This window comes from Bufo bufo, chromosome 6, assembly GCF_905171765.1.
Source record: "Bufo bufo chromosome 6, aBufBuf1.1, whole genome shotgun sequence".
NCBI lineage: Eukaryota > Metazoa > Chordata > Amphibia > Anura > Bufonidae > Bufo > Bufo bufo.
This window is the reverse complement of record NC_053394.1, coordinates 372,266,836-372,292,431: the sequence shown is the minus strand read 5'-3', so window position 1 is coordinate 372,292,431 and position 25,596 is coordinate 372,266,836. Positions and strand designations below refer to the sequence as shown.

At 47.7% G+C, this 25,596-nt stretch overlaps 1 protein-coding gene across 1 annotated transcript; it reads left to right on the top strand.

Annotated features, from left to right (window-relative positions):
- The first annotated feature begins 7,442 nt into the window (after window positions 1–7,442).
- Window positions 7,443–18,547, top strand: MRPL12 (mitochondrial ribosomal protein L12). Its single transcript, XM_040438703.1, has 5 exons — window positions 7,443–7,622; window positions 11,305–11,482; window positions 15,095–15,178; window positions 15,272–15,409; window positions 18,112–18,547. Exons 1-5 carry the CDS (start codon window positions 7,570–7,572, stop codon window positions 18,226–18,228), a joined length of 570 nt encoding a protein of 189 aa, XP_040294637.1. The 5' UTR covers window positions 7,443–7,569; the 3' UTR covers window positions 18,229–18,547.
- Window positions 18,548–25,596: the final 7,049 nt, after the last annotated feature.

Here is a 25,596-nt window from a genome sequence, read left to right as displayed (position 1 = left end):
GAAAAACTTTCTTAACGAACGTTCGGCTAAGTTCTTATTGTCCTCACAACAAAAATTATTTGCTCATAGTAACAAAGCTTCAAAGTTCATGATGCAGAGAATAAAACAAAGAAGAAACTCCCGCTATGTTCAGTGCATTAAAGGGTTTCTACCACTTTGTTTTCACATAATTAGCTTTCAGACACTAGCGATCCGCTAGTGTCTGCTCTGCCAAACAATCCTAATATAATAGCTTTTGGGGCAGCCGTTTCGCTAAAAAAAGAACTTATATTGATATGCTAATGAGCCTCTAGGTGCAATGGGGGCGTCATTAGCACCTAGAGGCTCGGTCTACCTTCACAAAATGCCGCCACCCAGCGCGTCCCTCCAGCCCGCCCATCTCTGGAATGCGATCAAGCGGATGAATTCTCGCGCATGCGCCGTGCGCGTCTGTATTCGGCGCATGCGCAGTGAATGTCCGATGGCTTTCTGCACAGACATCTCCACTGCGCCTGTTCCTCGGAGCACTATGACGTCATCGGCGCAGGCGCAGTGGAGATGTCTGAGCAGGGAAGCGGTCAGACATTCACTGCGCATGTGCCGAATACAGACGCGCACGGCGCATGCCCGAGAATTCGTCCGCTTGATCGCATTCCGGAGGAGATGGGCGGGCTGGAGGGACGCGCTGGGCGGCGGCATTTTGTGAAGGTAGACCGAGCCTCTAGGTGTTAATGACGCCCCCATAGCACCTAGAGGCTCATTAGCATATCAATATAAGTTCTTTTTTTAGCGAAACGGCTGCCCCAAAAGCAATTATATTAGGATTGTTTGGCAGAGCAGACACTAGCAGATCGCTAGTGTCTGAAAGCTAATTATGTGAAAACGAAGTGGTAGAAACCCTTTAAATCCCCACAGGGCTCCTAATTATTTAAAGCTGTGGAAATTGCAGAACAATTCAGACTCTTTTATGAGTCTCTATACAACCTTCCCCCTTCAAAATTATCTGATCCTTTCCTTGGGAGGGAAGCCAACATCAGTTCATTCTTAGATACTTTAAAACTCCCTTCTCTGTCCTCTGAACAACATACATCTCTAACTAAATCCTTTACCATCTCTGAACTAACTCTCGCAATCAAAACGTCTCCCCTAGGAAAATGTCCTGGTCCTGATGGCCTCCCCCTATCTTAATACTCCACCTTTAAGAATACGCTTCTTCCATTTCTCCTCCTGGTCTGCAATCTTACTATGCAAAATCAGTCAGCCTCTGCGGACATGACCAGAGCCACCATTACTATCATCCCCAAGGAAGGCAAAGACCTGACCTCCTGCTCCAACTATCGCCCTATCTCCTTGCTAAACATTGACCTCAAATTATTAGCCAAAATGTTATCCACTAGACTTCACACCCTACTGCCTGAACTGATCCACCCAGACCAGGTGGGTTTTGTTAAAGGACGTGAGGGGAAGGACAATACCACTAAAGTCTTGAATGCCTTATATTATACCTCCAGCAGATCCATCCCGTTGGTCCTGCTTGGTACAGACGCTGAAAAGGATTTTGACCGTATTAACTGGTCTTATATTAAACTAGCTCTGTCTAAGTTTCTTATTCCAGAGCCTTTCATTAACGCTATTTTTGCTATGTACTCTAACTCTTCGGCGTCCGTATCGGTTAATGGAATTTTATCAGCTAGGTTCTCTTTTAAAAATGGAACCAGACAGGGATGCCCACTCTCACCTGTTCTCTTCGTGTTAGTAATGGAGATTCTTCTGCAGGCCCTTTGGCAGGAGAAGGAGATTAGGGGACTCCTTGTGGATGGCCACGAATCCAAACTAGCTGCGTTCGCAGATGATCTTTTGATCCTCACAACAAATCCCAGCAAATCCCTGCTCATTATTCTGTAAACTCTTGAGCTCTTCGGCTCCCTGTCCAACTTTAAGATTAACCCCTCCAAATCTCGAGTGCTCCATGTTGGCCTCTCTCCCTCGGCTCTCTCAGCTCTTTAGATTGACTCCCCTTTTGACTGGCACAACCAACACTTGACGTATCTTGAAGTGAAGCTTTCACCCCACCTCTCTGATCTATATAGACTTAATTACTTGCCTCTGTTAAAATCTATGGTTGCCCAGTTGGACTCATTGGACTTTCCTTACCTTTCCTGGTTCGGAAGGAAAAATATTCTTATGTCCTTAGTGATACCTAGACTCACTTAATGCAAATTCTTCCTTTTAAGATCCCCAGATCTTTCTTCTGTTCCTTAAACAAACATATAAGTGGATTCATCTGGCAAGGGAAGCACTCGCGGATCTCCTTTGACACACTGACTAAGCCTAAATCCAGAGGCGGGATAGGTCTACCTGACCCTAAAAATGTATATGAGGGCCATTCACCTCACTATAATTGTGGATTTGATCAGGATCCCCCCTCAAAAGTTGTGGCTCAAACTTGAAAATGCCTTCTTTTCGACATCTATCAGGGCCCTGCTGTTGACAGGCGGGACACTCCCATTACCCAGCACCATACTTAACCCCATGACCCAAAGCACCCTAGAGGTCTGGGGTGGTTCTTTGCGGGCCGTGGGACTGTGGCGACTCCCTCTCCTCTCCTACTCATGAAAGATATCATAGCTCTAGCTCCTAGGGAGTTGAGAGAGAGTTGCCCTATTCCTCTAACGTCTTCCATTATGCCTTTGTCGGAGGTGCTTGATCAAGACGGTTATATTCTGTCTGACCTTGCTATCCAAACAAAACTTAAAATATCCATCCTTAATATTCTCCTCCTGCGTTTTCTTAGATCAGAGTCACTCCGTCTTTTACGACAAACACAACCCCAGAAGGTGACCACCTGGTTTGAGAAACTGATAGGAGGTCCAGTGACCCCCCAAAAAACTATATCTACGGTTTCAAAACCTCATCTCTTGATGTTAAACCAGCTGCTATCGGTTTATGGGAGAAAGACTTAAAACGAAACCTGTCTACTAGTGAAATTACCAAAATATTTGTCACCCCACACAAGCTCTCACGATGTATCCGCATTCAAGAAAATGGTTATAAAGTCCTGACATGCTGGTATAAGACACCTGATAAGACCTCCCTCTTTGCGCCCATCACCACTGATGAGTGCTGGCGATGCCATACTGAAAAAGGCCCCTTTTTTCATATCTGGTGGTCCTGTAAGATAATTAATGATTGGTATTTAACATTATCAGGATCTGTAACCAGATCTGCCAGACCTCCTTTCTCTGTACCCCTGAGTTGACTTTGCTTACTCTCGGTATCAGGGGAGTGAGTACACATAGAGCTTCTCTTTTTTCCCTTATGTTAGCCGCTGCTAGAGTGCTTATGCCTACCTTTTGGCTCTCTCCTAATGTACCTAGTATAGACCACTGGACTAATAAAGTAGACCAGATCTATAGGCTAGAGGAGATTTCCCATTGGGAACAACGCTCCAGATCCACCTTCCTTTTGATTTAGGCCCCCTGGAGGAAATACAGACAATTCTCCTAAATACCCCTACTTTTCCTTTGTAGCATATGTGCCACAATTTAGACAATGCTTTATCCCACATACTGGTTTGTGTCCTTATTCACCCATGCCTCATCTATTGGTTTATTGTTTGTAATTATTACCTGATGTTATGTTTACATCATTTTGCTCAGTCACTCTTGGTGCCTGTTTTCTTTATTTGTAACTACCTTCTATGTAGCTACCTGCGTATTATGTATATTCCTTGTTGGTGTCTGTACGCATATAAAAATATACAAAATTGTTAATTATTAAAATATATATATATATACACATTTGAGATATTTCCACCCCAATAGTAGCAAAAATTGGCAAAAATATGAAATATAATTTCTTTGTCTAATCGTATCTTGTCTTCAAGTTGGTTGGAAAGCTTGTGTATGTGACCTTAAGATATATCGCATGGGCCATAACTCCTGGCAAAATTACAGCCTGATCGGACAAGCATGTCAAGAGCAGTGGGCAGTCAAAGTAGGCCCTTAACGGTCATTTGTCAATTTCTTGGCCTATTTTGATGGCATGTAAAAATTGAGTCAAGCCTTCTTAAGGCACCAAACAAGGAGACTTAGACTAAGTAGTTTTACTAACCTGCACAATTTCAGCCTCCTAGCTTAACTACTTAAGATACTGTGCCTTGCCAAAGTTGCCACTTTGGGTTACGCAGCAAGCAGCACATTACAGCTGGTCCATCATCAGCTGCCTGAAACTCTGGAACCAACGGAGACCCAGATGAACAAATTTGTAAGATTTCATTTATGACCCCATGGAACATCTGTGCAAAATTTTATTCAATTTGGAGAGGGTCGGATTTTTAGGTTGGTCCACTTGACATGGACCCCTATATAAAAAGAAGCCCATGTTTCTCACCCCAGGGACCAGATGTTTTCTGCTGGGGGAAGCCACGGCTAGTCACAAAGGGGGAAATTCACGATTCTCCCCACGCCTGTTTTGGGCATAGAAAATTGTGACTTTCCAATGCATTTGCAGCTTTTGTAGTTGCAATACGCCGCCCTCGCTAGGTCTACGGAAAGGAGGTGGGGTGAGATGTGGGCAGAAACTGGCAAAAATAATGATGGAAATCTACAGAAGCTCCGAACTCTGGGGAGCGGAGAGACAAAGGAGGCAGGTGACTTATGATGAGGTATAACTCTGGGCCATATTTTCCATGTAGTATTATGTTGCAACCATACGGCGCGGTCGTGAGCCGTTTGGGGCGTGGCCATCTGTTATCGAGAACCCCGCAACCAATTAGGCCGCAGCTGCCTGATATTTAACTAATTAAGACCGCACTGTATAGTTGGTCTGAATTCTTAATGGCTGGCACCTTCAAGACCGGCAATACAGTGCGGTCTTCATTTGTTAAATATTAAGCAGCTGCGGCCTAATTGGCTGCGGGGTTCTCGATCACAGATGGCCATGCCGCAAACGACTTCACCGTGTGGTTCTACCCTTACATGCCAACAATTAAAGGGAGTCTGCCACCAGTTTTTTGTCTGAGGATAAAGTGGTGACAGAGAGTCCAACGCGTGGTCACCTACTTGATATGACACAGCCGTTCTTTGAAGACACCATTGAGCACCTCCAGGAGAGCACCTCCAGGAGACCACCTAATTCCTCTCAATAAGCTGCACAAGCTGGGTAGTCCTCATAGAACAGGGGCACTCAACTGACCAACTGTGGTCTGAACGGGGACCCCTTAATGTCCTGCTTTCAACTGTATCCGAGTCGTCAGGCACAGATACAGTTGAACACGGTGGTGAAGCGGGGAGCCCTTTGCTCCCGGCTTCACCATTCCCCTGCCATCGGTGGTTCAGGGCAAACAGGCACGATGTAGTGATGTCATCATGACTGCTGCGCTGAGCCTCAAACGGCAGACCTGCTCTGCTTTGTTCTTCAGGGGAACAAGGGGAAGGTGTTAAAATTGAATGCAATATGGGGCATCACTAAGTGGAGGGGCACATAAGGGGGCATTACTCTGTGGAGAGAGGCACTTATAGGGACATTTTACTCTGTGGGGGGCACTTGGAGGGCATTACTTTGAGATGCACTTAAGAGATCATGCTCCTGTGAGGGGAGAATCCTATTCTGTGTGGAGGCACTAAGGGGGCATTGTTACTCTGTTGAGGCTGTAAAGGATCATCCTTTCTGTAGGGGGAAGGCACTAAGGAGGGTGAAAGGATTTGGACCTTTCTGGACCTCTACGACAACCTTGGTTTGAGACACTGACGTCAGGAGAGATGTTTCTCAGTTGGCAATAACATAACACACACACAGGTATCACTGAGAAACACTCTAACTTTATTATGCTATCGCTTGGCCTTATATAGGCAGTAGAAAAGTTTGCATAACAAAAGCGTTAAACCAATCATAAAAGATAAACATTGGTGCTCGTACACATACTACCGGAACATCCTTTTATGGTATGTGGACGTGCAGTAAGTAAAAATAATAGGTTTTAATCAGTCACATATAAGAAGGTACGCAGCTGTGCCGAATGACCCTGAATAAGACAAGAACGTTTGTACTAGTTCTGGGAGATTCACAGAATGTTGTCCTGGGACAGATAAGAAAACCTAACTCACAGCGGGGGAAGGTGAAACAGTGCGTGGGTGAGATGTTATAACAATTCGTTACATATATAGAGAAGACAAGATGGAGACACATTTCTCTTCAGAGGGTACTAGTACTGGGTGGGTGGCACGATTGGATGGTATTAGAGGCATAGTTCATTGTTAAAAAAATATAAAAAATTGCCACAGTGCGCTACGCCCCACAGGTGCTAGCCCTCCTGGGTTATGTGGTGTAATGATGCGGCATCATAAGACTCAGCCCCGCGCCCAAATGTTCATTGAAGGGGCATGACCAAAGAAAAATTGGTGTGTTCTTAAAAAATAATTCTGGCGGCATGCTTCACGAGACACACTCCTACCCACTGGATACCAACAATGGAAAGTTGGCAAGAGGGGTTATCAGGGTGATTTAAATTGATGGCCTATCCCCACACCTGCCGATGAGCTGTTCTGCGGTAGCTCCAGTGCCGGAACTACACCGCTCTGGCCATCGTGTAGCACACGGAGCTGGGTACTGCACACTACTCCTATTCACTTCAATGGGAGCAGCACTCCAGTTACCGTGTCCTCTACACAATGGATGGAGCTGTGTAGTTCCGATGCCGACACAACTGCAGAAAAGCTGACTGCTGGACTGATCTGATATTTAAAAGGGTTTTTCTTGTTTACAAAAAAAAAAAGATATTGTAAGGAAATGGCATAAAATTACAAAAGTATAATTGATAGGGAAAAAATGCTGCTGCAGAGGCCAGAAATTGGTTGCAGTGGTTACATTCGTATACAGGAACGCTCTTTCAGCAGCCAAGTGAACAAACACCTGCAGGGACTACCCGAGCGGGATCAGATTTATCAGGTCAATCATTGTTCTTAGGTTATTTTATGCCATTTGCCCCCGATTATCTCATAATTCCCTGTAGTAAAGAAAAAAGAAAAACCCATAAAACAGGCAGATGTATAAAGACTGTGTAGAAGAAAAATATATTTGTTGCCCATAGCAACCAATCACAGCACAGCTTTTAATTTTTTAAGAGCAAAGTAAGAAATTAAAGTTGTGCTGTGATTGGTTGCGGAGGAGATTTATTAAAACTGGTGTAAAGGAAAACTGGCTTAGTTGCCCATAGCAACCAATCAGATTCCACCTTTCATTTTCCAAAAGGGCTCTGAACAATGAAAGGTGGAATCTGATTGGTTACTAGGGGCAACTAAGCCAGTTTTCCTTTGCACCATGCGACTCTAGCATGTCACGTGACCCAATGACGCCACAAAGTCCTTGCGGCGCATGGGATTCAGACGCTACCCTCACACTACAGACCCGTGACGTCAAATGTTCGCGACACGGAGAACAATAAAGTTTTTGCTTGCCGGGCCGCACGGCGCGGTGCACTTTGGGTAGGTCATAGTGTGGAGGACTCCATGTGTTACAGCAGGCGGTGACAGCAGCGTGGAGCTCGTGTAACCGTGGTGTCCCCGTAGTCAGCCGCTTAGACCTGTAGTCATGTTTCCCGCCGCCCGCTGCTGCTGGAGACTGCGGAGCGCCTCCCTGTGCAGGTAATGGGGGGAGGTCACGTCACCCACTGTATTCTGATGTGGGGAATGAATGGGAGCGTGAGGAAGGGGGCAGGTCTGCAGCATGTCCACCCAGTGACAGGAGGTGGGAAAGAGGGACGGCTGTGTGTGATGCTCTGCGCCCCCAGGATGCTGCCTCTGAAGCTTAGTTTGTGTTTATCAATGCACCATGGCCGCTGTTCACACCAGGAGCCATGACCCCCAGCCAAACATCGAAACCGCGCCTGACCGGCCCTACCCACCAGAGCGTAGATCGGGACCAACAGGCGGCGCGAGGTAGGGGCCCCTCTCAAGCCCTGGCAGTGCGCCAAGAGACCAAATCTGTAGGGTTCTATTCACTGACAGCAAGCAGAGATTTTGAACACAGTGATAAACTAAAATGAGAAGTGTTTTGACTTCTCACCTGTTAAACGGTTTGCTGTGTAATGTCTAACACCTTGTGCTGAATATATGGCGCAGGGGGAGTGGCTTATATTTACAGCCCGGCGATCGCTTTAGCGCAGCAGGTACCTGCCTTACCACCCACGGAGGGACTTCACAGCTGCCGTGCTGCCCCCACTGCAATAGCTGGCACCAGGGAAACATTTTTAAGGGCTTTTATCACTTTTGAGGGACTGGTGACAAAGGTCTTCCTCGGCCCCATCACTAGAAGGGAGGTCCTGTGCCCCCCCCCCCCCCGCCTGTTGCTCCTCGTTTGTATGGAGCTGTGGTCATACAGGCGCTCTGCTGCTCCATTCAATGTCTGGGGGCTAACAAATACGACGCTCGTTTTTTCGTCAGGTACCTAGTCGTTGAATGTAGTGACAGGGCGCATGTGTGACCACCGCTCCATTTCAATGGAGGGCCCAAAATGGCTCAGTCCTTAAAGGGGTTTTCCAGGATTATCATATTGATGGCCTATCCCCAGGATAGGACATCAATATGAGATCTGTGGGGGTCCAACTCTCTGCACCCCTTGCCGATCAGTTTGAGGAAGCCGCTCTCGCTGGTGCTCTGATGACTGGCGCGTGGCCTCCTCGCAGCTTACCAAGCACCACCACAGGAGCACTATGAGCCGTACACTGCACATGAGGTGGAAGCCTCTGTCCACAGGAGCACTATGAGCCGTACACTGCGCAGCAGAGGTGGAAGCCTCTGTCCACAGGAGCACTGTGAGCCGTACACTGCACAGAGGAGGTGGAAGCCTCTGTCCACAGGAGCACTGTGAGCTGTACACTGCATAGAGGAGGCGGAAGCCTCTGTCCACAGGAGCACTATGAGCCGTACACTGCACAGAGGAGGTGGAAGCCTCTGTCCACAGGAGCACTGTGAGCTGTACACTGCACAGAGGAGGTGGAAGCCTCTGTCCACAGGAGCACTATGAGCCGTACACTGCACAGAGGAGGCGGAAGCCTCTGTCCACAGGAGCACTATGAGCCGTACACTGCACAGAGGAGGTGGAAGCCTCTGTCCACAGGAGCACTGTGAGCCGTACACTGCACAGAGGAGGAGGAAGCCTCTGTCCACAGGAGCACTATGAGCCGTACACTGCACAGAGGCGGAAGCCTCTGTCCACAGGAGCACTATGAGCCGTACACTGCACAGAGGCGGAAGCCTCTGTCCACAGGAGCACTATGAGCCGTACACTGCACAGAGGCGGAAGCCTCTGTCCACAGGAGCACTATGAGCCGTACACTGCACAGAGGAGATGGAAGCCTCTGTCCACAGGAGCACTATGAGCCGTACACTGCACAGAGGAGGAGGAAGCCTCTGTCCACAGGAGCACTGTGAGCCGTACACTGCACAGAGGAGGTGGAAGCCTCTGTCCACAGGAGCACTGTGAGCTGTACACTGCACAGAGGAGGTGGAAGCCTCTGTCCACAGGAGCACTATGAGCTGTACACTGCGCAGCAGAGGTGGAAGCCTCTGTCCACAGGAGCACTATGAGCTGTACCCACCACAGAGGAGGCGGAAGCCTCTGTCCACAGGAGCACTATGAGCTGTACCCACCACAGAGTGGGTCTTTATGGAAGAGTGGCCATTCCCACAGTGAAGCGTGGTGGTGTCTTAGTGATGTGGAAAAGCTGGTCAGGATTGAAGGAAAGCTGGGTGGCAGTAAATACAGGGCGGTTCTTGAACACCTATTTCAGTCTACCAGCGATTTCAGACTGGGGTGGAGGTTTACCTTCCAATAGGGCAATGACCCTAAACATATGGCTAATGCTACACTGAAGGGGTTTTAAAGGGTTATCCGAGATGGCCTATCCTCAGGATAGGTCATTAATATCAGATTGGCGGGGGTCTTGTGAGCGCAGCAGTCTCTTCACAGCTTAGCAAGTACAGCGCCGTACACTGTATAGCGGCTTTGCTTGGTATCGCGCTCAGCCCCATTTACTTCAGTGGGACTGAGCTACACCTAGTCCACGCCACGTGAGCAATGAATGTCGTGCTGCAGCCTCTTCATACAATTGATTGGCAGGGGTTCTGGGAGTCTAAACCCCACATCCCCATATCGATAGACCGTGTCTAGATGTGCTAAGCTAGTAGACCTTTCAGGGGTGAATGCACGTTAAAGTTCTCCGATTTGTGTCTTAATCATTGTGTCACAGTAAAAAAAATAAAAATAAAAATCCACAAATCCACCAAAATCCATTTTTATTATTGCTATGCAATGAAACAGGACAAAGGGGAGTTGTATTTAGATGATGCTCTCAATCCCAAAAGTGATGGGCTGAAGTAAAAGTAATTCCTCAGTGTTGTCTCGGTCATGCTGCCATGTGCCAGTGCAGGTTCGGGGGCCCGACTGCAGGAGCCACAGTGTGAAGATGCCGCCGTGAAGAGATGGATTCATAGATTTAAAGGGGTTCTCCAGGCTTTTACTATTGATGACCTATCCTGAGGATAGGTCATCAATATCAGATCGGTGGGGGTCTGACACCCGGCACCCCCTCCGATCAGCTGTACGAGGAGACGGCGTGCGCAGTGTGCACCTGCTGTCTCCCTTCTCTCTTCCTGTCCGCTGCTATGGTCATCAATAGTAAAAGCCGGACAACCCCCTTTAAAGCCTGATTGTTGCATGGTCAGCTTTCTTAAAGGGGCTGTGCTAAGTATTTGTTATCCCCTTCCCACAGGATAGGGGATAACTAGGGGTGGGACCGCTGGGACCTCTACCAATCCCGAGAACGGGGGTCCCATTCTGATGGAGCGGTAGGTTGTATATATATGCACCGCTGCCATTCACGCTTCATGAAATCGCTGAGCGCTGTACTCTGCTCTTTCCGGCGCTCACAAATAGAATGAATGGAGCAGTGTTCTTGCGACTGGTCGCACCCCAATAAATCGGCTAATTATCCCCAACTTTAAAGTTAGCACAAGCCCTGGAGGTCCTTTATCACCACTGCACCATGGCTAGTGGGTGAGTTGGCTATGTTCACATCTCCGTGAGCAGTCCAGTCAAAAATGCAGGAAAAGAGCAAGGGCTGCTGAACTATCCTGTCTGGTAAGATAAGACCCCATTCTAGACACTGTTCTATTACGGATCAAGCACGGCCTCGCTTTACTTTTACTGACCGCGCCAATGTGAACGCAGCCTCACGGGTGGCTGTGTAAGGGAACACGTTTACTAGAACACATTTGTCACCATTTTAATAACCACTGCTGATAACTGGTTCTCGTGCTTGTACAGGTTAGAATGGTCTTCGGTGAGGTATCTACGGTCGTCCAGCGCGCTTCACACCGAACCGTTACCCAGCCCGGCCTTGGACATTGCACCCAAAGTATACCCCCCAAAAATACAGCAACTGGTAGACCAAATAGCAAGCCTCACTCTGCTGGAAGTCTGCGACCTCAATGAACTACTGAAGGTGGGTACAACCTCTTACCCAGTGATTTATGTAATGCCAACGTAATCCACAGCACAAAGGGCCGATTCTATTCGACTTTAGGGCGTGATATGGGTTTTCATAGACCTTAAAGGGGAAATTTTCCATGGGCCGATGCCCAGGGGGGCTACCAAGCCCTCCTCTCTGCCACTGGCTGGGTACATAATGTAAGAAAAATAAGGGGCAGTAACGTGTTAAAACCTAGAGTTTATTAGGACAATTAAGATCCCAACCAGGGAAGAGAAAGCCCCTACCAGACAAACTAAACAAACAACGATGCGGGACCCACGTGAGTGAGTCGCCTATAGGTCAAGTCCACTAACAAGCAATGTATGGAGACGGTACTGACCAAAACAGACACTGTATTGAGTCTACGGCGGTATACCATAGACTGTAATAATGCCAATAAGGCGAAAAAAAAGGGTAGATCTTACCGGTGGTACATATCAGGACCTGGTAGTCCAATACACGGGAGATGGAGGAGATTCTCTTGCTTGAAAACGTCCTCTGGTCGGTTGTACCTTGGTGCCAAAGGGCTACAGGGAAAAACTGTCCCTGTTGATGCCCTACTTGGCCTATGAATCCCTAAGGTAACCTCCTAACACAGGGTCCTTTCCCCGCAAGGGGTGGCCCCGTCCGGAACCTAACCCTAATAAATGAACCCTAAATAGCCCTGTTGGGACAAGGAGATTGGCCCTATTAGTATAAGAGCTACCAGGGTGTGGGGAACTAGTGTAATAGATATATTCAAAGTCCCTACGCGTTTCGTTTTTGGAATATATCAAACTTTATAGGGTACCTCCACTTCAAAAGAGAGCCCCTAACTCGTCAGGGGTCCTACGTAGAGGAAATATCTCCGCTCCAAACGCAGTAGGATAGTTATCTTAGTTGGAGGGAGGGGGAAACCATAAAGGTTGCGCAGGCCTAAATAGACCAGTATGGTCCAAAACAGCCTAGAAACCTGCAGGTAGAAGGATAACAAAAAAAAATCCGTTCAGATACCGGACCTTGCTGCAACATTTACAGACGTGGCATATAGTGAATGGGTTTACTTACTGTTTGGGTCATGGAGCGCGTGTGGCATTTACCATAAAGAGCGGCAATACAGTTTGGTATGCTGCCTAGCTATCGGCGTCTGTCGGCGCTGCTATGCGCGCCGATTAATTTAAATGGACGGGGCAAGCCGGCAGTGCGAATGCGTGAGGAGTGCGGTCGCCGTCATGTGACTAAAGGTATGTCAGCTGATGCGGCGGTCCGCCTCCCTCCCAGCGCATGCGCACTTGTCCAATGGGCAGCCCGTCTACCGCGCGGCTTCAATGACGTCATGATGGGCGTCATAGCCTGGGGGCGTGGTCCAGGGCGGAGCGCGATGTCGGCTGTGCAATGTAGGTAGCGGGGGTGGGAGGAGTCGCTGAGGGAGTCCAATCGGCTCCTACTACTACACCCACGCTAATGCTGGCGGCGATAGTAAATATCACCCACAACATGGGACCTAAGAAGGGGCATTCAATGGCAGGCAACCCCCTTAGACCCAGACAGGGTATAGTGACTGTGATTAAGCGTTTAGACAATATAAAACTTTGAATAGTTTAGATTATTAGAGGATATTAACGTACAGACAGTATGGTCATAAAATCAAGTGGTCCCTGCTACTAAGAGCAGAGCCAAGTGAGTAACATACAAGGACAAAGGCGGCCACGGAATAAGGCTATAGTGGTTAACCCCTGATGATACTGGGTTAAACAAGGGGACCGAAGGAGGACAGTCGAGTTGAAGCGGTACATAATGACCTTAGCGGTAATTAATGCTGTGAGAATCGGGTACTGATGTACCCGGCCAGCGACCACACATGCCCTCCTGAATTCAACAGCTGTGGCCCGCATTTCACCTCCTAAGCCCCCTGTCTCCATATGTTTATCAGCGATAACTGGAAGAGGACAGGAAATGGCAGCCCTTGGTGGCCACCACAGAGGGACAGCTTTTCGGGCAATAAATTGTGCTGCACTGTGGTATATGGTTCTGCTGGACCGGTATTCTGCACTGTGGTATTGCAGGCCCCCCCTACTTGTGTTCCCCTTCCTTCTGTCAGTTTGGACCCGCCTACAACATGGGGCCACTTTGAGTTCCCAGTCCGTCCCTGATATCAGCCGAACCCGCTGATTGTCTAATGTGTATGAAGTCCTCCCAACTCTCCTCTAATGTCTGGGGAGATGAGGATTGGGGATGTTGGCATTCAGCTGCCTGACCCTTTTCTTCTTGGGCAGATAAGCCAGGCAGGCATGTGTTTTTAGTAGACGGAAGGGGAAGTAGCTGCTGCCTTAAGCAGATCAGCAAGCGATTGTCGGGACGGAAGCGTTCCCTCCCGGCACTAGCGGAGGAGACCACTGCTATTACATGCAGCGATTTTCCTCCGCAGCATGGGCAGGAGTGATCATTATGCCCTCGCTCATCCCCATACTGTCTAGTGGTTTGCTGGCAGCAGATAACTGTTAGAGAGCACGCTCTGCCGCCGGCAAGCACTGATTTGTCAGCATGTCTAAAAACCGGAGTTGCCCAATAGTTTGCTCGTTCATCGGGCAATCGGTGGCAGTATTACACTGCCAGATCATCGTTACTGAGCGTTCATGTGAACGCTAATTTGCGAGTATCGGCCAGTGTAATACAGCCTGTACACCTCTGACAGTGGCTTCTTCTTCCCACTTAGAACAAGTGCTGCTCAGCCGAGTGTGTATGAGGGGCTCAGGGGGGATGGCTGTCTTGTGTGTATGGCCAGCCCTACTTATATTATTCCTTCAAGTAGCGTAGTATTCTGAATGTCCTGTAGAGGTCACTGTGACTCCTTCTATGGGAGTTCTGAAAAATAGCCAAGCACTGGCTCAGCTATTCCCGGTAGTCGTATAGAGGTGAATGGATAGGTGACCCATACCCATCTGACATCGGTGGCATATCCTAGTGATAACACAACCCCTTTTAATACGGAGTTCATTCCCACAAACTAAAATGACTGTTTCCAAGAATTTAAAGCAGGATCCCTCCCTGTAGCTATATTTGAAGTTGAAGTTAAACTTGACATTTGTAAATTGCTCAACTCTGCAAATACCTTTTTATATTTTTATATTTTTTTTGCAGTCTGCATCATCGCAATAATGCATCTACCTGCCTTATCAGTGTCTATTCTCTGCCACTCAGCCTCCTATGCACTGGCAGTGATCGCGGAGATATAGCTGGATTGGCAGGGGCTATGCTTGACCTCCACTCCATTTAGATTCCTCTTCATTGCGCAGGGGCAGGGCTTGAGACGCCCGCTTCCAGTGACTGGTGGCACTCCCAGCGATCAGGCATTTATCACCTATCCTGTGTATAGGTGATATTTTTCTGGGATAACCCCTTTAAGAGCTGTCTGCCATTCAGCGCCCTACTCTCTCGCCCAGTAATGATTTCTTGCATTCAGTGGGTTCTTCAGGTTTCATTTGCTTTCTGTATATTCTTGCCCGCTTACTTCTTCGCACCCCAGTGAACCGTAGACACCATTATTGTCACACTGGATCGCTGGCATACCTACAGCATGATGACATTGCATCCTTTGTCCTCCAGAAAACGCTGAAGATACAGGATGTTGGTATGATGCCAATGGGCGCAATGATGCCAGGTGCAGTTGGTGCCCCAGCGCCCACAGAGGTAATTATGGATGAATAATAGATCACGTCCTGATAATTTTCACGCTGGTAAAGATATATAAATATTCTAACTAATCCCTTGGGGTTCACTCAGTCCGCAGAAGAGGAGGCAGCGCCAGTGAAGAAGGAGAAGACGCATTTCACTATAAAACTCACAGAGGTGAACCCGGCGGATAAAGTCAAGGTCATCAAGGAAGTGAAGAACTGCATGCAGGGAGTGAACTTAGTGCAGGTAACATGACGCCCCCGTATACAAGGGCATGTGGCCAGAGTTAATTTACTCTCTATTTCATACCTAGAAATGCATGATATCCCCCCCCCCCCATCCTGCAGCCCGCCTCATTAGCACATGAATACCCTTTACGTGGATTGCGTGTACATATAGTAGTCATATTAAATGCATGTGCTAATTAGTGTCACATTTTCATGTTATGAAGTGAAGCTGCTTAGAAAATTCCCAGAAGCCTTGTAAGATCAGTGTAGGATCAGTCAACAGCAGTTAGCCTCCAGTCCACAACTGAACTGAAAAGTCCAGGTTACTGTTTATTACCGCGGTATTTCATGTCTGTGGATTATACCGCGGAGGTCGTTCAGTGTGGGTGTTTTTTGTATGCTCTCCCAAATTTGCATGATTTTTTTCCCCCCACACTTCAAAAATATGTTGCTGTGTTCATTTTGAATGAACCAATGTACAGCACTGCAGAATATGCTGGCACTATAGAGTAGTGATAGTGAAGGGGTTGTGCACGTGCACTCTCAGACCCAGTCTGACGTTGGGTGTGGACATATGCACATGCTGGGTGGTCTGGCTGCTGAGGCCCACCAAGCGTTGTGCATGCATCTTATTATAACACAGTGGGCACGTGCCACGTATGGAGTTGGCTCAGCTCAGGAGCCCGCTCCATATACTCCTTGTGCACCTTGAATGTACAGTTATGTTCAGATGTGCAACTGGGTTAGAGTAGGGCACATTCTTAATACTCAGTGGGCATCTTACAGTTTTCTTAGGCAACACATACGCCCAGCTTGTAGTAGCGTCTCTCAATGTTTGATGTCAGATTGGTGGGAGAGTCCATACCCTAGGATTGTTTGGGACTTATTCATGGTAAGTCATTAAAGGGATTGTCTCACTTCAGACATTGGTGGCATATCGCTAGGATATGTCACTAATGCCAGATAGGTGTGGGTACTAACTGTGGGACCTGCTCCTATCTCCAGAACGGGCCCCCGAAAGTGTACGGAGGGCAGCCGTGTATGTGTGGCCTCCCTCCATTCATTTCTAGGGCTCGGCTTTATTTTCAGTAGGTAAGAAATTAATGGAGAGCACACCACTCGTGTATGGTGTGCTCTCCTTCACTTTCGGAGGCCCCTTCTGGAAATAGGAGTGGGTACCAGAGGTGGAACCCACACCTATCTGACTTTGATGGCATATCCTAGTGATATGCCACCAATGTCTGAGATGATAAAATCCCTTTAAAACGTATGACACTGGCTGACCTGTTACATGTGCACTTGGCAGCTGTAGACATCTGTGTTGGTCCCATGTGCCTATGTGCCCGCATTGCTGAGAAAAATGTGTTAATATATGCAAATGAGCCTGTAGGAGGAACGGAGGTGTTGCCGTTACACCTAGAGGCTCAGCTCTCTCTGCAATTGCCATGCCCTCTGCACTTTGACAGGGCATGACATTAAAAACGCCATCGTGTGTGGCACTGTCAAAGTGTGGAGGGCGCGGTAGTTGCAGAGAGAGCTGAGCTTCTAGGTGTAATGGCAATGCCCCGTTGCTCCTAGAGGCTCATTTGCATATATTAAAACCTCATTTTTCTTAGCAATGCAGGCACATATGAACATGGGACCAACACAGATGTCTTCAGCTGCCAAGCGCACATGTAACAGGTCAGCCAGTGTCATAGGTACAAATCTGCTGACAGATGCCCTTTAATGGGGTCTGACTCCTGGGACCACCACCTATCAGCTGTTTGGAGGCCCCTAGCACTCAGAGGAGCTCTACATCCTCTTTCTTGGCCACTGACATCACTTCCATCAGCCACTTAAAGCTCCATTAAAAAAACAGAGGGGCACAAGCGCTGCTCTGAGTGCTCTTCGCCTTTGGTTGTCCAAGTGTATAGGTCAGGCATCCTCAAACTGCGGCCCTCCAGCTGTTGCAAAACTACAACTCCCAGCATGCCCGAACAGCCTACAGGTATCAGCCTACAGCAGGGAATTGTGGGAGTTGTAGTTTTACAACAGCTGGAGGGCCGCAGTTTGAGGAGGCCTGGTATAGGTAGTATTTGGGATCCATGAGCCACACGTTCGGACAGCTGAGCGGAAGTGATGAAAGACAAGGCTGCTCAGGGCAGGGCCTCTACCCTTTTGTGTTTTTACAAAGGTCCCCTTTAACTGGTTGAGGGTACGGGATGAGTATGCTGGTCTTTAAGGGGTTAAGATCGACAGGTAGTAATGCAAGTGCTGAGTCATTACTGGTATGCAATTATTACTGGTGCAGAAGTCGTCGAGCAGCTACAAGACTCATAAACTGGTCGTATAACCATAATGGCAATTCCCAAAATCAATATATTCAATGTCGGAGTGGGGCAGAGGGCCTGCTGCGATTATTGGGGGGCCAACTTCCTGGGAGAAGCAGGACCTTGTACCCCTGAAGAGGAGGGCGTGCAAGGGCACACTTGGTGTTGAATTTAATGGTAAATCACACATGTGCAGTCCCCTCTCAGACCCGGACCCCCTCATACTTCAGCAAGACCTCCACAGATGCCCCCGCTACGCAGTCCGTGGTTGGATGCTGATAGGTTTGTCGCTCACACCCTGCTCTACTCTGAGAAGCGGTCACGTATGAGCAGTAGAGTGTGACGTGTACACGGTACATTGTGTGCAATGGGAAAGCCTCATCCATCTCTTATTTGATTGTCCACACAGGCCAAGAAGTTGGTGGAGTCACTGCCGCAAGAGATCAAGGCGAATGTGGCCAAAGAGGAAGCGGAGAAGATGAAGGCGGCCCTGGAGGCTGCAGGAGGAAAGGTTGTGCTGGAGTGAAGCACTAAGGACTCTTTAAGACAGTTACTATGGGTCAGTATATGGGGTTCTACCTCCTCAAGCCTCAGACTCCACAGACCCTCATGCGGCTGGCCAAGGACATCGACGGAATGTGTGTTCTTGTCACCCGAAACAACAGGAGTGCTGCCTTAAGGTCCTCGGTGATGAAAATGGGGGCAGTGCTGCTGAGTGCGGTTCAGTTTCTGATTCTTCACCTCCCTCCAAGTACAGTGACCTTTCAAGCACTTCCCCGTTAATCAGCTGTTTGATGCTCATTATCTAATCTTGTTTTATACATTAAACTCTTACCTTCAGGCTGCTCCCTTTTTTCCCCTCGTTCCATTGCGTCTTTCATCAATCAACTACGCAATAAATTGGACTGAGCACTTAAAGGGGAAAGTGCAGCTCTCCCGACATGTCTGTTTTAGTAACTGCTTGTATTCTACAGAATATAACAATTCTAGGGATCCTTTTCTTAGAAATCTGTGTCGTCCCTCTATTATTCCACCTAGACATTTAGGGTAAATGCACACGATCAGGATTGAGTGTGGAATTTCCGTGCAGATTTGCATGTGGAAAATCCGCACCGTAGGTCATGTACATTGTATTCTATGAGAATTTGAAGTTCTCATGCAAACGGTGCTGATTTTTTTTGCCTGGATTTTGACCTACGGTGCGGATTGTAAAATCCGCAGCATGTCAGTTTATTTTTATTTTTCCTGACCGGATGTTCTCCATTCACTTCAATGGAGAGTAAAATCTGCATCAAATCTGCACCAATTGATGTGGACTGACCGCACAGATTTCCCTGAGAACACCTGCGGATTCCAGTGCGGATTGTCCACACCTAAATCCTGGCATTTACCCTTATGAATAAGTTGACAGCTGGGTGTTAGCAGTGGGGGGGGGGCTCCCCACATACCTGTGCACTATACAATCAGTGCCTTATTGTGCTAGGACACACCGCTTGGATAAGAGGAATAGTAACACCCAGTTGTCAATGCATTCATCCATTTCTGGGAGGAAAAACTGAGGAACACCATAGTATAAGGCTATAAGAAAATATGTAGCTGTAGTGATGGGTCCCCATGGAAAGGACCTGCCATGTCCTCCATAAGGTAAATCTGACATCATCCCTTTGTGCTCCCCTGATTTTTCCTTTATTCCCCTGCAGTCAGTGTTATTACTTTGCCCACAAACTACATTTATCACGTAGATGAAATGCATGATCACCGTCCAGTGTGTGAATGGAGTGGTAGTCCACATTCATGTCTATGGGACTAACAGCAGAGTGCTGCAGCGGACTGTCCCACAGACCGTGCAAGGAGTGATGGTCTCACATGTGCACACAGATTGGTGCGGCGCCCTGCGATCATACATTGTACCCCTGCCGATCACTAGAAGGGGACCTTGTTCTATGAATGGCGTGGCAGAGATGTTTGTCATGCCCGTTCAATTGGGGAACATGCTGAGCGCTATCAGGACTCATTGGCATGTGCTGGAGCTGTTGGAAGCTATCTGGCAGTTGCCAGGCCATTCTGTGCATTGGGGACCACAATTTGCAGTCCCCAATGCACAGGCACCATCTGTGCCGCTGCCGCACACTGATCCAGACCCATTTGACTTGAATGGGTCCGTGAACTGTCTGCGGAGGCATGGAGAGAAACCCCACGGAAGCACTTCGTAGTGCTTCCGTGCCTCTGTTCCACACGACCTTCCAGTGATGCGGTGCACAAACGGCCAGGGCCCCCATATTGCGGGCCACAATACGACAACGGCCGTGTGCATGAGGCCTAAAACTGTTGACGGATTCCCTTTAAGGAGCGGAGCTGTCAGGCAGCCAGAGGAGATCTGAGGTGGAGCAGTAGCTCCAGGCGTGTGGGGCCGCAGCTTGTGCCCTTTCCTTGGCTGTGTCTGGATCTCCTCTCCTGTCTGGCTGCAGTTGCTACTTGTGAAGTCACTTAAAATTTCCCCTGCATCAGCGCTGCAAAGTGTCCGAAATTTCTCACACGGCCTCATTCAGAAATACAAATCCCAGGTTTTGCTTAAAATCTCCAGATTATGACCTTAAAAAAAACAAACCACAACAAAAAACTTCAGTGTGAGGTCCATGGACATCTGCCGTGTCTGTACAGTGATCCTCTCCTCCTATAAGCAGATCAGCCACGGTCTGCCAGCTGTGCAGATCTACCTACTTGCTGCCAGCTCCTTCCCCTGGCATCATCACTTACTGACCGGTTATTATATTTATCAGTGGAAATGGCGCATCCTTTTCACTGAGAACATGGAAAGTTACGCCATGGATGTGACGAGGATCAGTCTCGGTGTCTTTACTGTAAATTCTGGCGTTTCATCGTTCAGGACACACGGATTTCTGTGCTGTAAATCCATATAGTTTACAGCACCAGCGACGTGGATGAGATTTTCAGGGGGGGGGGGGAACGCAAAATCCACAGCGGAAATTCTGCTGTGGGAACCGACAACGGAAACTTCAACCCATGCGACCGCCAAGAAAAATGTTCGCATCTATTAAAGGGGTTGCATGAGATCGGTATTTGCTTTTTGCCCTAGTGTCTGTGACCATCGTCTGAACACACAACTTCCCTGTGACCGTGGTCCAAGCAAAGAGAAACAATTAAAGGGGTATTCCGGGTAGAAAACGTTATCCCCTATCCTGTGGATAACTATTAGATCCTACTACTGGGACCCCCACCGATCACAAGAACAGGGGCCCCGTTCCCTTTGAAGCCCCTCTGAAATAGATGGGAGCGACTGGGCGGAAGTGTGTGCTGCAGCCCCATTTATTTCTATGGGATCGACAAATAGCCGTGCGCATTTACAACCAATAACTCCGTCATTTTCAGGGGGGCTCCATGGGGTATGGGGCCGCATTCTTGTGATTGGTGGGGGTCCCAGCGGTAGGGCCCCCATCGATCTAATAGTTATCCCCTATACTGTGGTTAGGAATAACTTTCTCGAACCAGAATACCCCTTTAAGGGCACATGCACACAACCGTATGTATTTCACGGATCCACAAAAATTACGGATGACGTCCGTGTGCATAACGTATTTTGCGGGACGGAACTATCCTTGTCCGTAATGCGGAATGGACATACGGAAACGGAATGCACATGAAGTAACTTCCGTTTTTTTTTTGCGGACCTATTGAAATTAATGGTTCCTCATATGGTCCACAAAAAAAATGGACTGGATACGGAAAGAAAATACGTTTGTGTGCATAAGGGCTAAGTGTTTGGTGCAGATTTTGGCTTGTAAAAAATCCCATGAAATATTTTTTTTAACGTGATATTTCAGTCCCGCAACATTCTTCTGTTTCCTCGGAACGCGAGGAGAATATTCTTTTGGTCAATAAGGAACATCTGAAACGCCATAGAAATTCTGGTTATTTCCATACTGCATGGTGGGTTTTGGTGTCGTTTCTTTCCCTGTAGGAATGATAAAAAAAACTTCAATATGCTGCCTTTAAATAGAAAAAAAACAAAAAGAGACAAAAAAAAAACTTCCACCAAGAACGCTTGTCTGTCCTGCATTTCACATTTCTCGTAGACCTCGGCTTTAACATCCTGAACATTTTACCCGCAAAACCCACACCAAACACCAAGGGCTAAAAGCACCACTAAGGGCTCATGCACACAAACGTATTTTCTTTCCGTGTCTGTTGCTTTTTTTTGCAGACCATATACGGAACCATTCATTTCAATGGGTCCGGAAAAAAAACAAAAGTTACTCCGTGTGCATTCCATTTCTGTATTTCCGTTCCGCAAAAAAAATAGAACCTGTCCTATTATTGCCCAGCATTACGGACAAGGATAAGACTGTTCTATTAGGGGCCAGCTGTTCCGTTCCGTTGCGGATTCGTTTTTTGGGGACAGCAAAATACATATGGTCGTGTGCAAGAGCCCTAAAACTGCTAAAATGTGGAGAAACGCCACTAAATAACAGCCTTTGAGTAAATTCACACGTTGCGTATTTGTATGCAAAAAAATCAACATCCGCACTACGGTATTTAGCAAGAGGTTTGGTGCTTATTTTCCTTTTAGTTTAACAACCCTATTGAAGTCTATGGGGAAAACCACTACAGAAGGTGCAGAATCGCACAAACAATGGACGTGCTGCAGATTTTAAAATCCGCACAACAGGTACAAACATTTGGCAGATCTCATTCACATCGCTGGTACTGTATAACGCTACAAAAGACAATTCCTCAGCACTCATCGATAAAAACAATTCTTTATTTCATCTTCTTAAAACATTTACAAATAAACTGTAGACAAGGGCCTACGCGTTTCGGATGAAGCAGATCATCAGAGAGTACAGGATAACCCTATGCAGTACACTCACCCTATCAGAATCTAAAAAAATTCTATTAGTATTCTGTAAGGGTACTTTCACACTAGCGTTATTCTTTTCCGGCACTGAGTTCCGTCCTAGGGGCTCTATACCGGATAAGAACTGATAATTCTGAATGGAGAGCCATCCGTCCAGGATGCATCAGGATGTCTTCAGTTCAGTCTTTTTGCCTTTTCAGGACGGTGATAATACCGCAGCATGCTACGGTTTTATCTCCGGCCAAAAATCCGGAACACTTTTCCCATTGAAATGCATGAATGCCGGATCCGGCCCCAAATGTTCTGGTAAAATGGATCCGGGATTGTGGTCTGCGCATGCTCAGACCACAAAAAATTTGAAAAAAAATTCATGCCAGATCTGTTTTTCCGGATGACACTGGAGAGACGGATCCGGCATTTCAGTGCATTTGTCAGGCGGATCAGGATCCTGATCCGTCTGACAACTGCCATCAGTTTGCATACGTTGTGACGGATCCGGCAGGCAGTTCCAGCGACGAAACTGACTGCCTGAATCCTCTGCCGCAAGTGTGAAAGTACCCTAATACCCCAAGCACATGATATCTATACAATTACATTAAAAAGGTTATGTAAAAAAATTAAAATCAGACAGCATATAGTACATAACAATACCTTTGTAACAAAGCTAGAACCAGCCCTGTACCTCACATGGATGCAGAGATCTGCACATTCATTGCTCTGCTAGTTTTAGATCAAGCTGACAGATGAAGGGGAGTGTCTTATCTGCTACAGCTCAGGGGGCGTGTCTCAGCTCTACCTATCACAGCTCAGGAGGCAGCTGAAGGATGAAACTGAGCATGTGCGGCCTTCTCAGTGAGCAGGTCAAAGAAATAAGAAAAGAAACAAACAGCAGGTGGCGCTATACAGATACATGTTATTGAATAACTCAGTGGCTATGCTAAATTTTTAATTACATGCAATTACAAAAGTATTCAGATCCAGGTGCCGGTTTGAAAACTGTAGAATCTTTTTCGTGGGACATCCCCCTAATGCCCAGGCCCCTCATATAGATTATACTTACCCCACTCCCCTGCACCTGCGTTGCTCCTGCTCCCCACACGGCCGCCACTGCATCTCTCGCGATGCTAGGGAGGCTCGTCCCCGTCGCAGCCGGCTATTGGCTGCTCCCCCTGTCGCCGGATATTTTGATCTGTGCGACGGGGAGATGCAGTGGCGGCCGTGTGGGGATCAGAAGCGACGCATGTGCTAGGGAGCAGGGCAAGTATAACCTATATGAGGTGCCTGAGCATTAGGGGGGTCATTATAGGGGTTGGATAACCCCTTTAAGTCTGTGTGTAGATTTAAACCCCTGGGGTGACGGCTCTCCAAATTTAGGATCCATAGGGTTTCCCGATTGCATACCTTATGATCCCAATCCCTGCCCCATATGGGCTTAACTGCTTTTTCTACTTGGAAGGTATTCACACTACTACCATGGCATGTTAACAAGTGCTGCAATGCTACTGGCGTATTTCTAGTGCCTGGATTTTGGATATCCCACAAGGGCTCGCCAGTGCGTTTCCGGAGTTGTCTCGTGGTGCACCCCTCGTAATGTAATTTACCCATGGTGCAGTTGATGCATAGTCAACGCCTAGGACCACCATGTTTGTACAAACCTGCATATCCATCTTGTTATAAGCTCTTGTATTAAAACTGGGAGCGAGCTGATTGCCCAATGTGATTGCCATTCTGGTCACAAGACGGTGCCCTGGTCTCAAAATCCATTTTAAATCTGCACCCTTATTCTAAATGGGGAGATATTTCTTGATGATACCAAAAACTCCATAATATTCGACACTAACATTAGTAGTGAACCCCCCCCCCCCCCCCCCCTCGTATGTTTGGTCTGCATCCGATCCGCACTACCATTCCGCGGCCCTACTTTGTCCTATCCTTGCCCGATTTGCGGTGAAAAATAAAGGTGGCAGCGTGCACATTGCCGGGATCCATGATTTGCGGACTATAAAACACTTACGATCATGTGCATGAGGCCTTATCCTGACCCAATTGTTCTCGTGTCTTCACATCTACTTCTTTGTGTGCTGCAGATATGGTTTGTAATGAATAACCCCATTGTAATAACCGATTGCTCATGATGTCACATTCCCGGGCGTAATCCTCTTCACCATTACAGCCCGGGCATAATCCTCTTCACCATTACAGCAGTGCATGGCCCTGGGGTTGGTCCATCTCCAGCATTGGTGGCATATGGCTAGGATATGCCACCGATGTCTGATAGGTGAGGGTCCCACCTCTGGGACCCACAGCTATCTCTAAAACGGAGCCCACAACGGAGAGCAAACCACACATGCACTGCCGCCCATTCATTTCTATAGGTGTGCCGGAAATGGTCGAGAGGCGCACTCACCTATTTTTGGAAGTCCATAAAAATGAATGGGAAGCATACCGCGCAAGTGAGGCCACCACTCCGTTCACGAGCCAGCGCTCGGCTATTTTCGGCACTCCCAAAGAAATGAATGGAGGGCGGCCACGCATACGCAGTGCGCTCTCCTTCACTTTGCAGGCTCCATTTGAGAGATAGCTGCACCTATCATATATTGGTGGCATATCCTAGCGATATACTACTGATGCTTGAGATGACACAACCCCTTTAATGCCGATAATAATTCCATTTAGTTTCTGGACCTAAAATTGACAGGAAATTGCTAAAACCCAGGATAACTATTAGATCGTGGGGATCTTACTGCTGGGACCCTCACTGATCATGAAAATGGGGACCCCATACCCCTCAGAGTGCACTGATGCTCCATTCAGCTCCAGTTCTGGAAATAGCACAGCGCTCGGAATACCCCTTTAAGATCCCATAACCCTAAAGTCATTCCGAGCCCCAATCTAACCCCTGATATGAACCAGAAGAGGCAAAAAACATGTCTACTTACCTCTTTCTTCTCGGGCTGCTCGTCCCCTGGCAGGAGCTTTCCTTCTGACTGTAGATCCGCCATAAATGTATTCACTGCC

Excerpts from the sequence above, each read along its gene's own strand:
- MRPL12 (XM_040438703.1), top strand. The coding sequence starts at position 7,570 with ATGTTTCCCGCCGCCCGCTGCTGCTGGAGACTGCGGAGCGCCTCCCTG. Across the intron at positions 15,179-15,271 it reads GTGCCCCAGCGCCCACAGAG|TCCGCAGAAGAGGAGGCAGC; the intron begins GTAATTATGGAT and ends GGGTTCACTCAG. Across the intron at positions 15,410-18,111 it reads AGGGAGTGAACTTAGTGCAG|GCCAAGAAGTTGGTGGAGTC; the intron begins GTAACATGACGC and ends TTGTCCACACAG.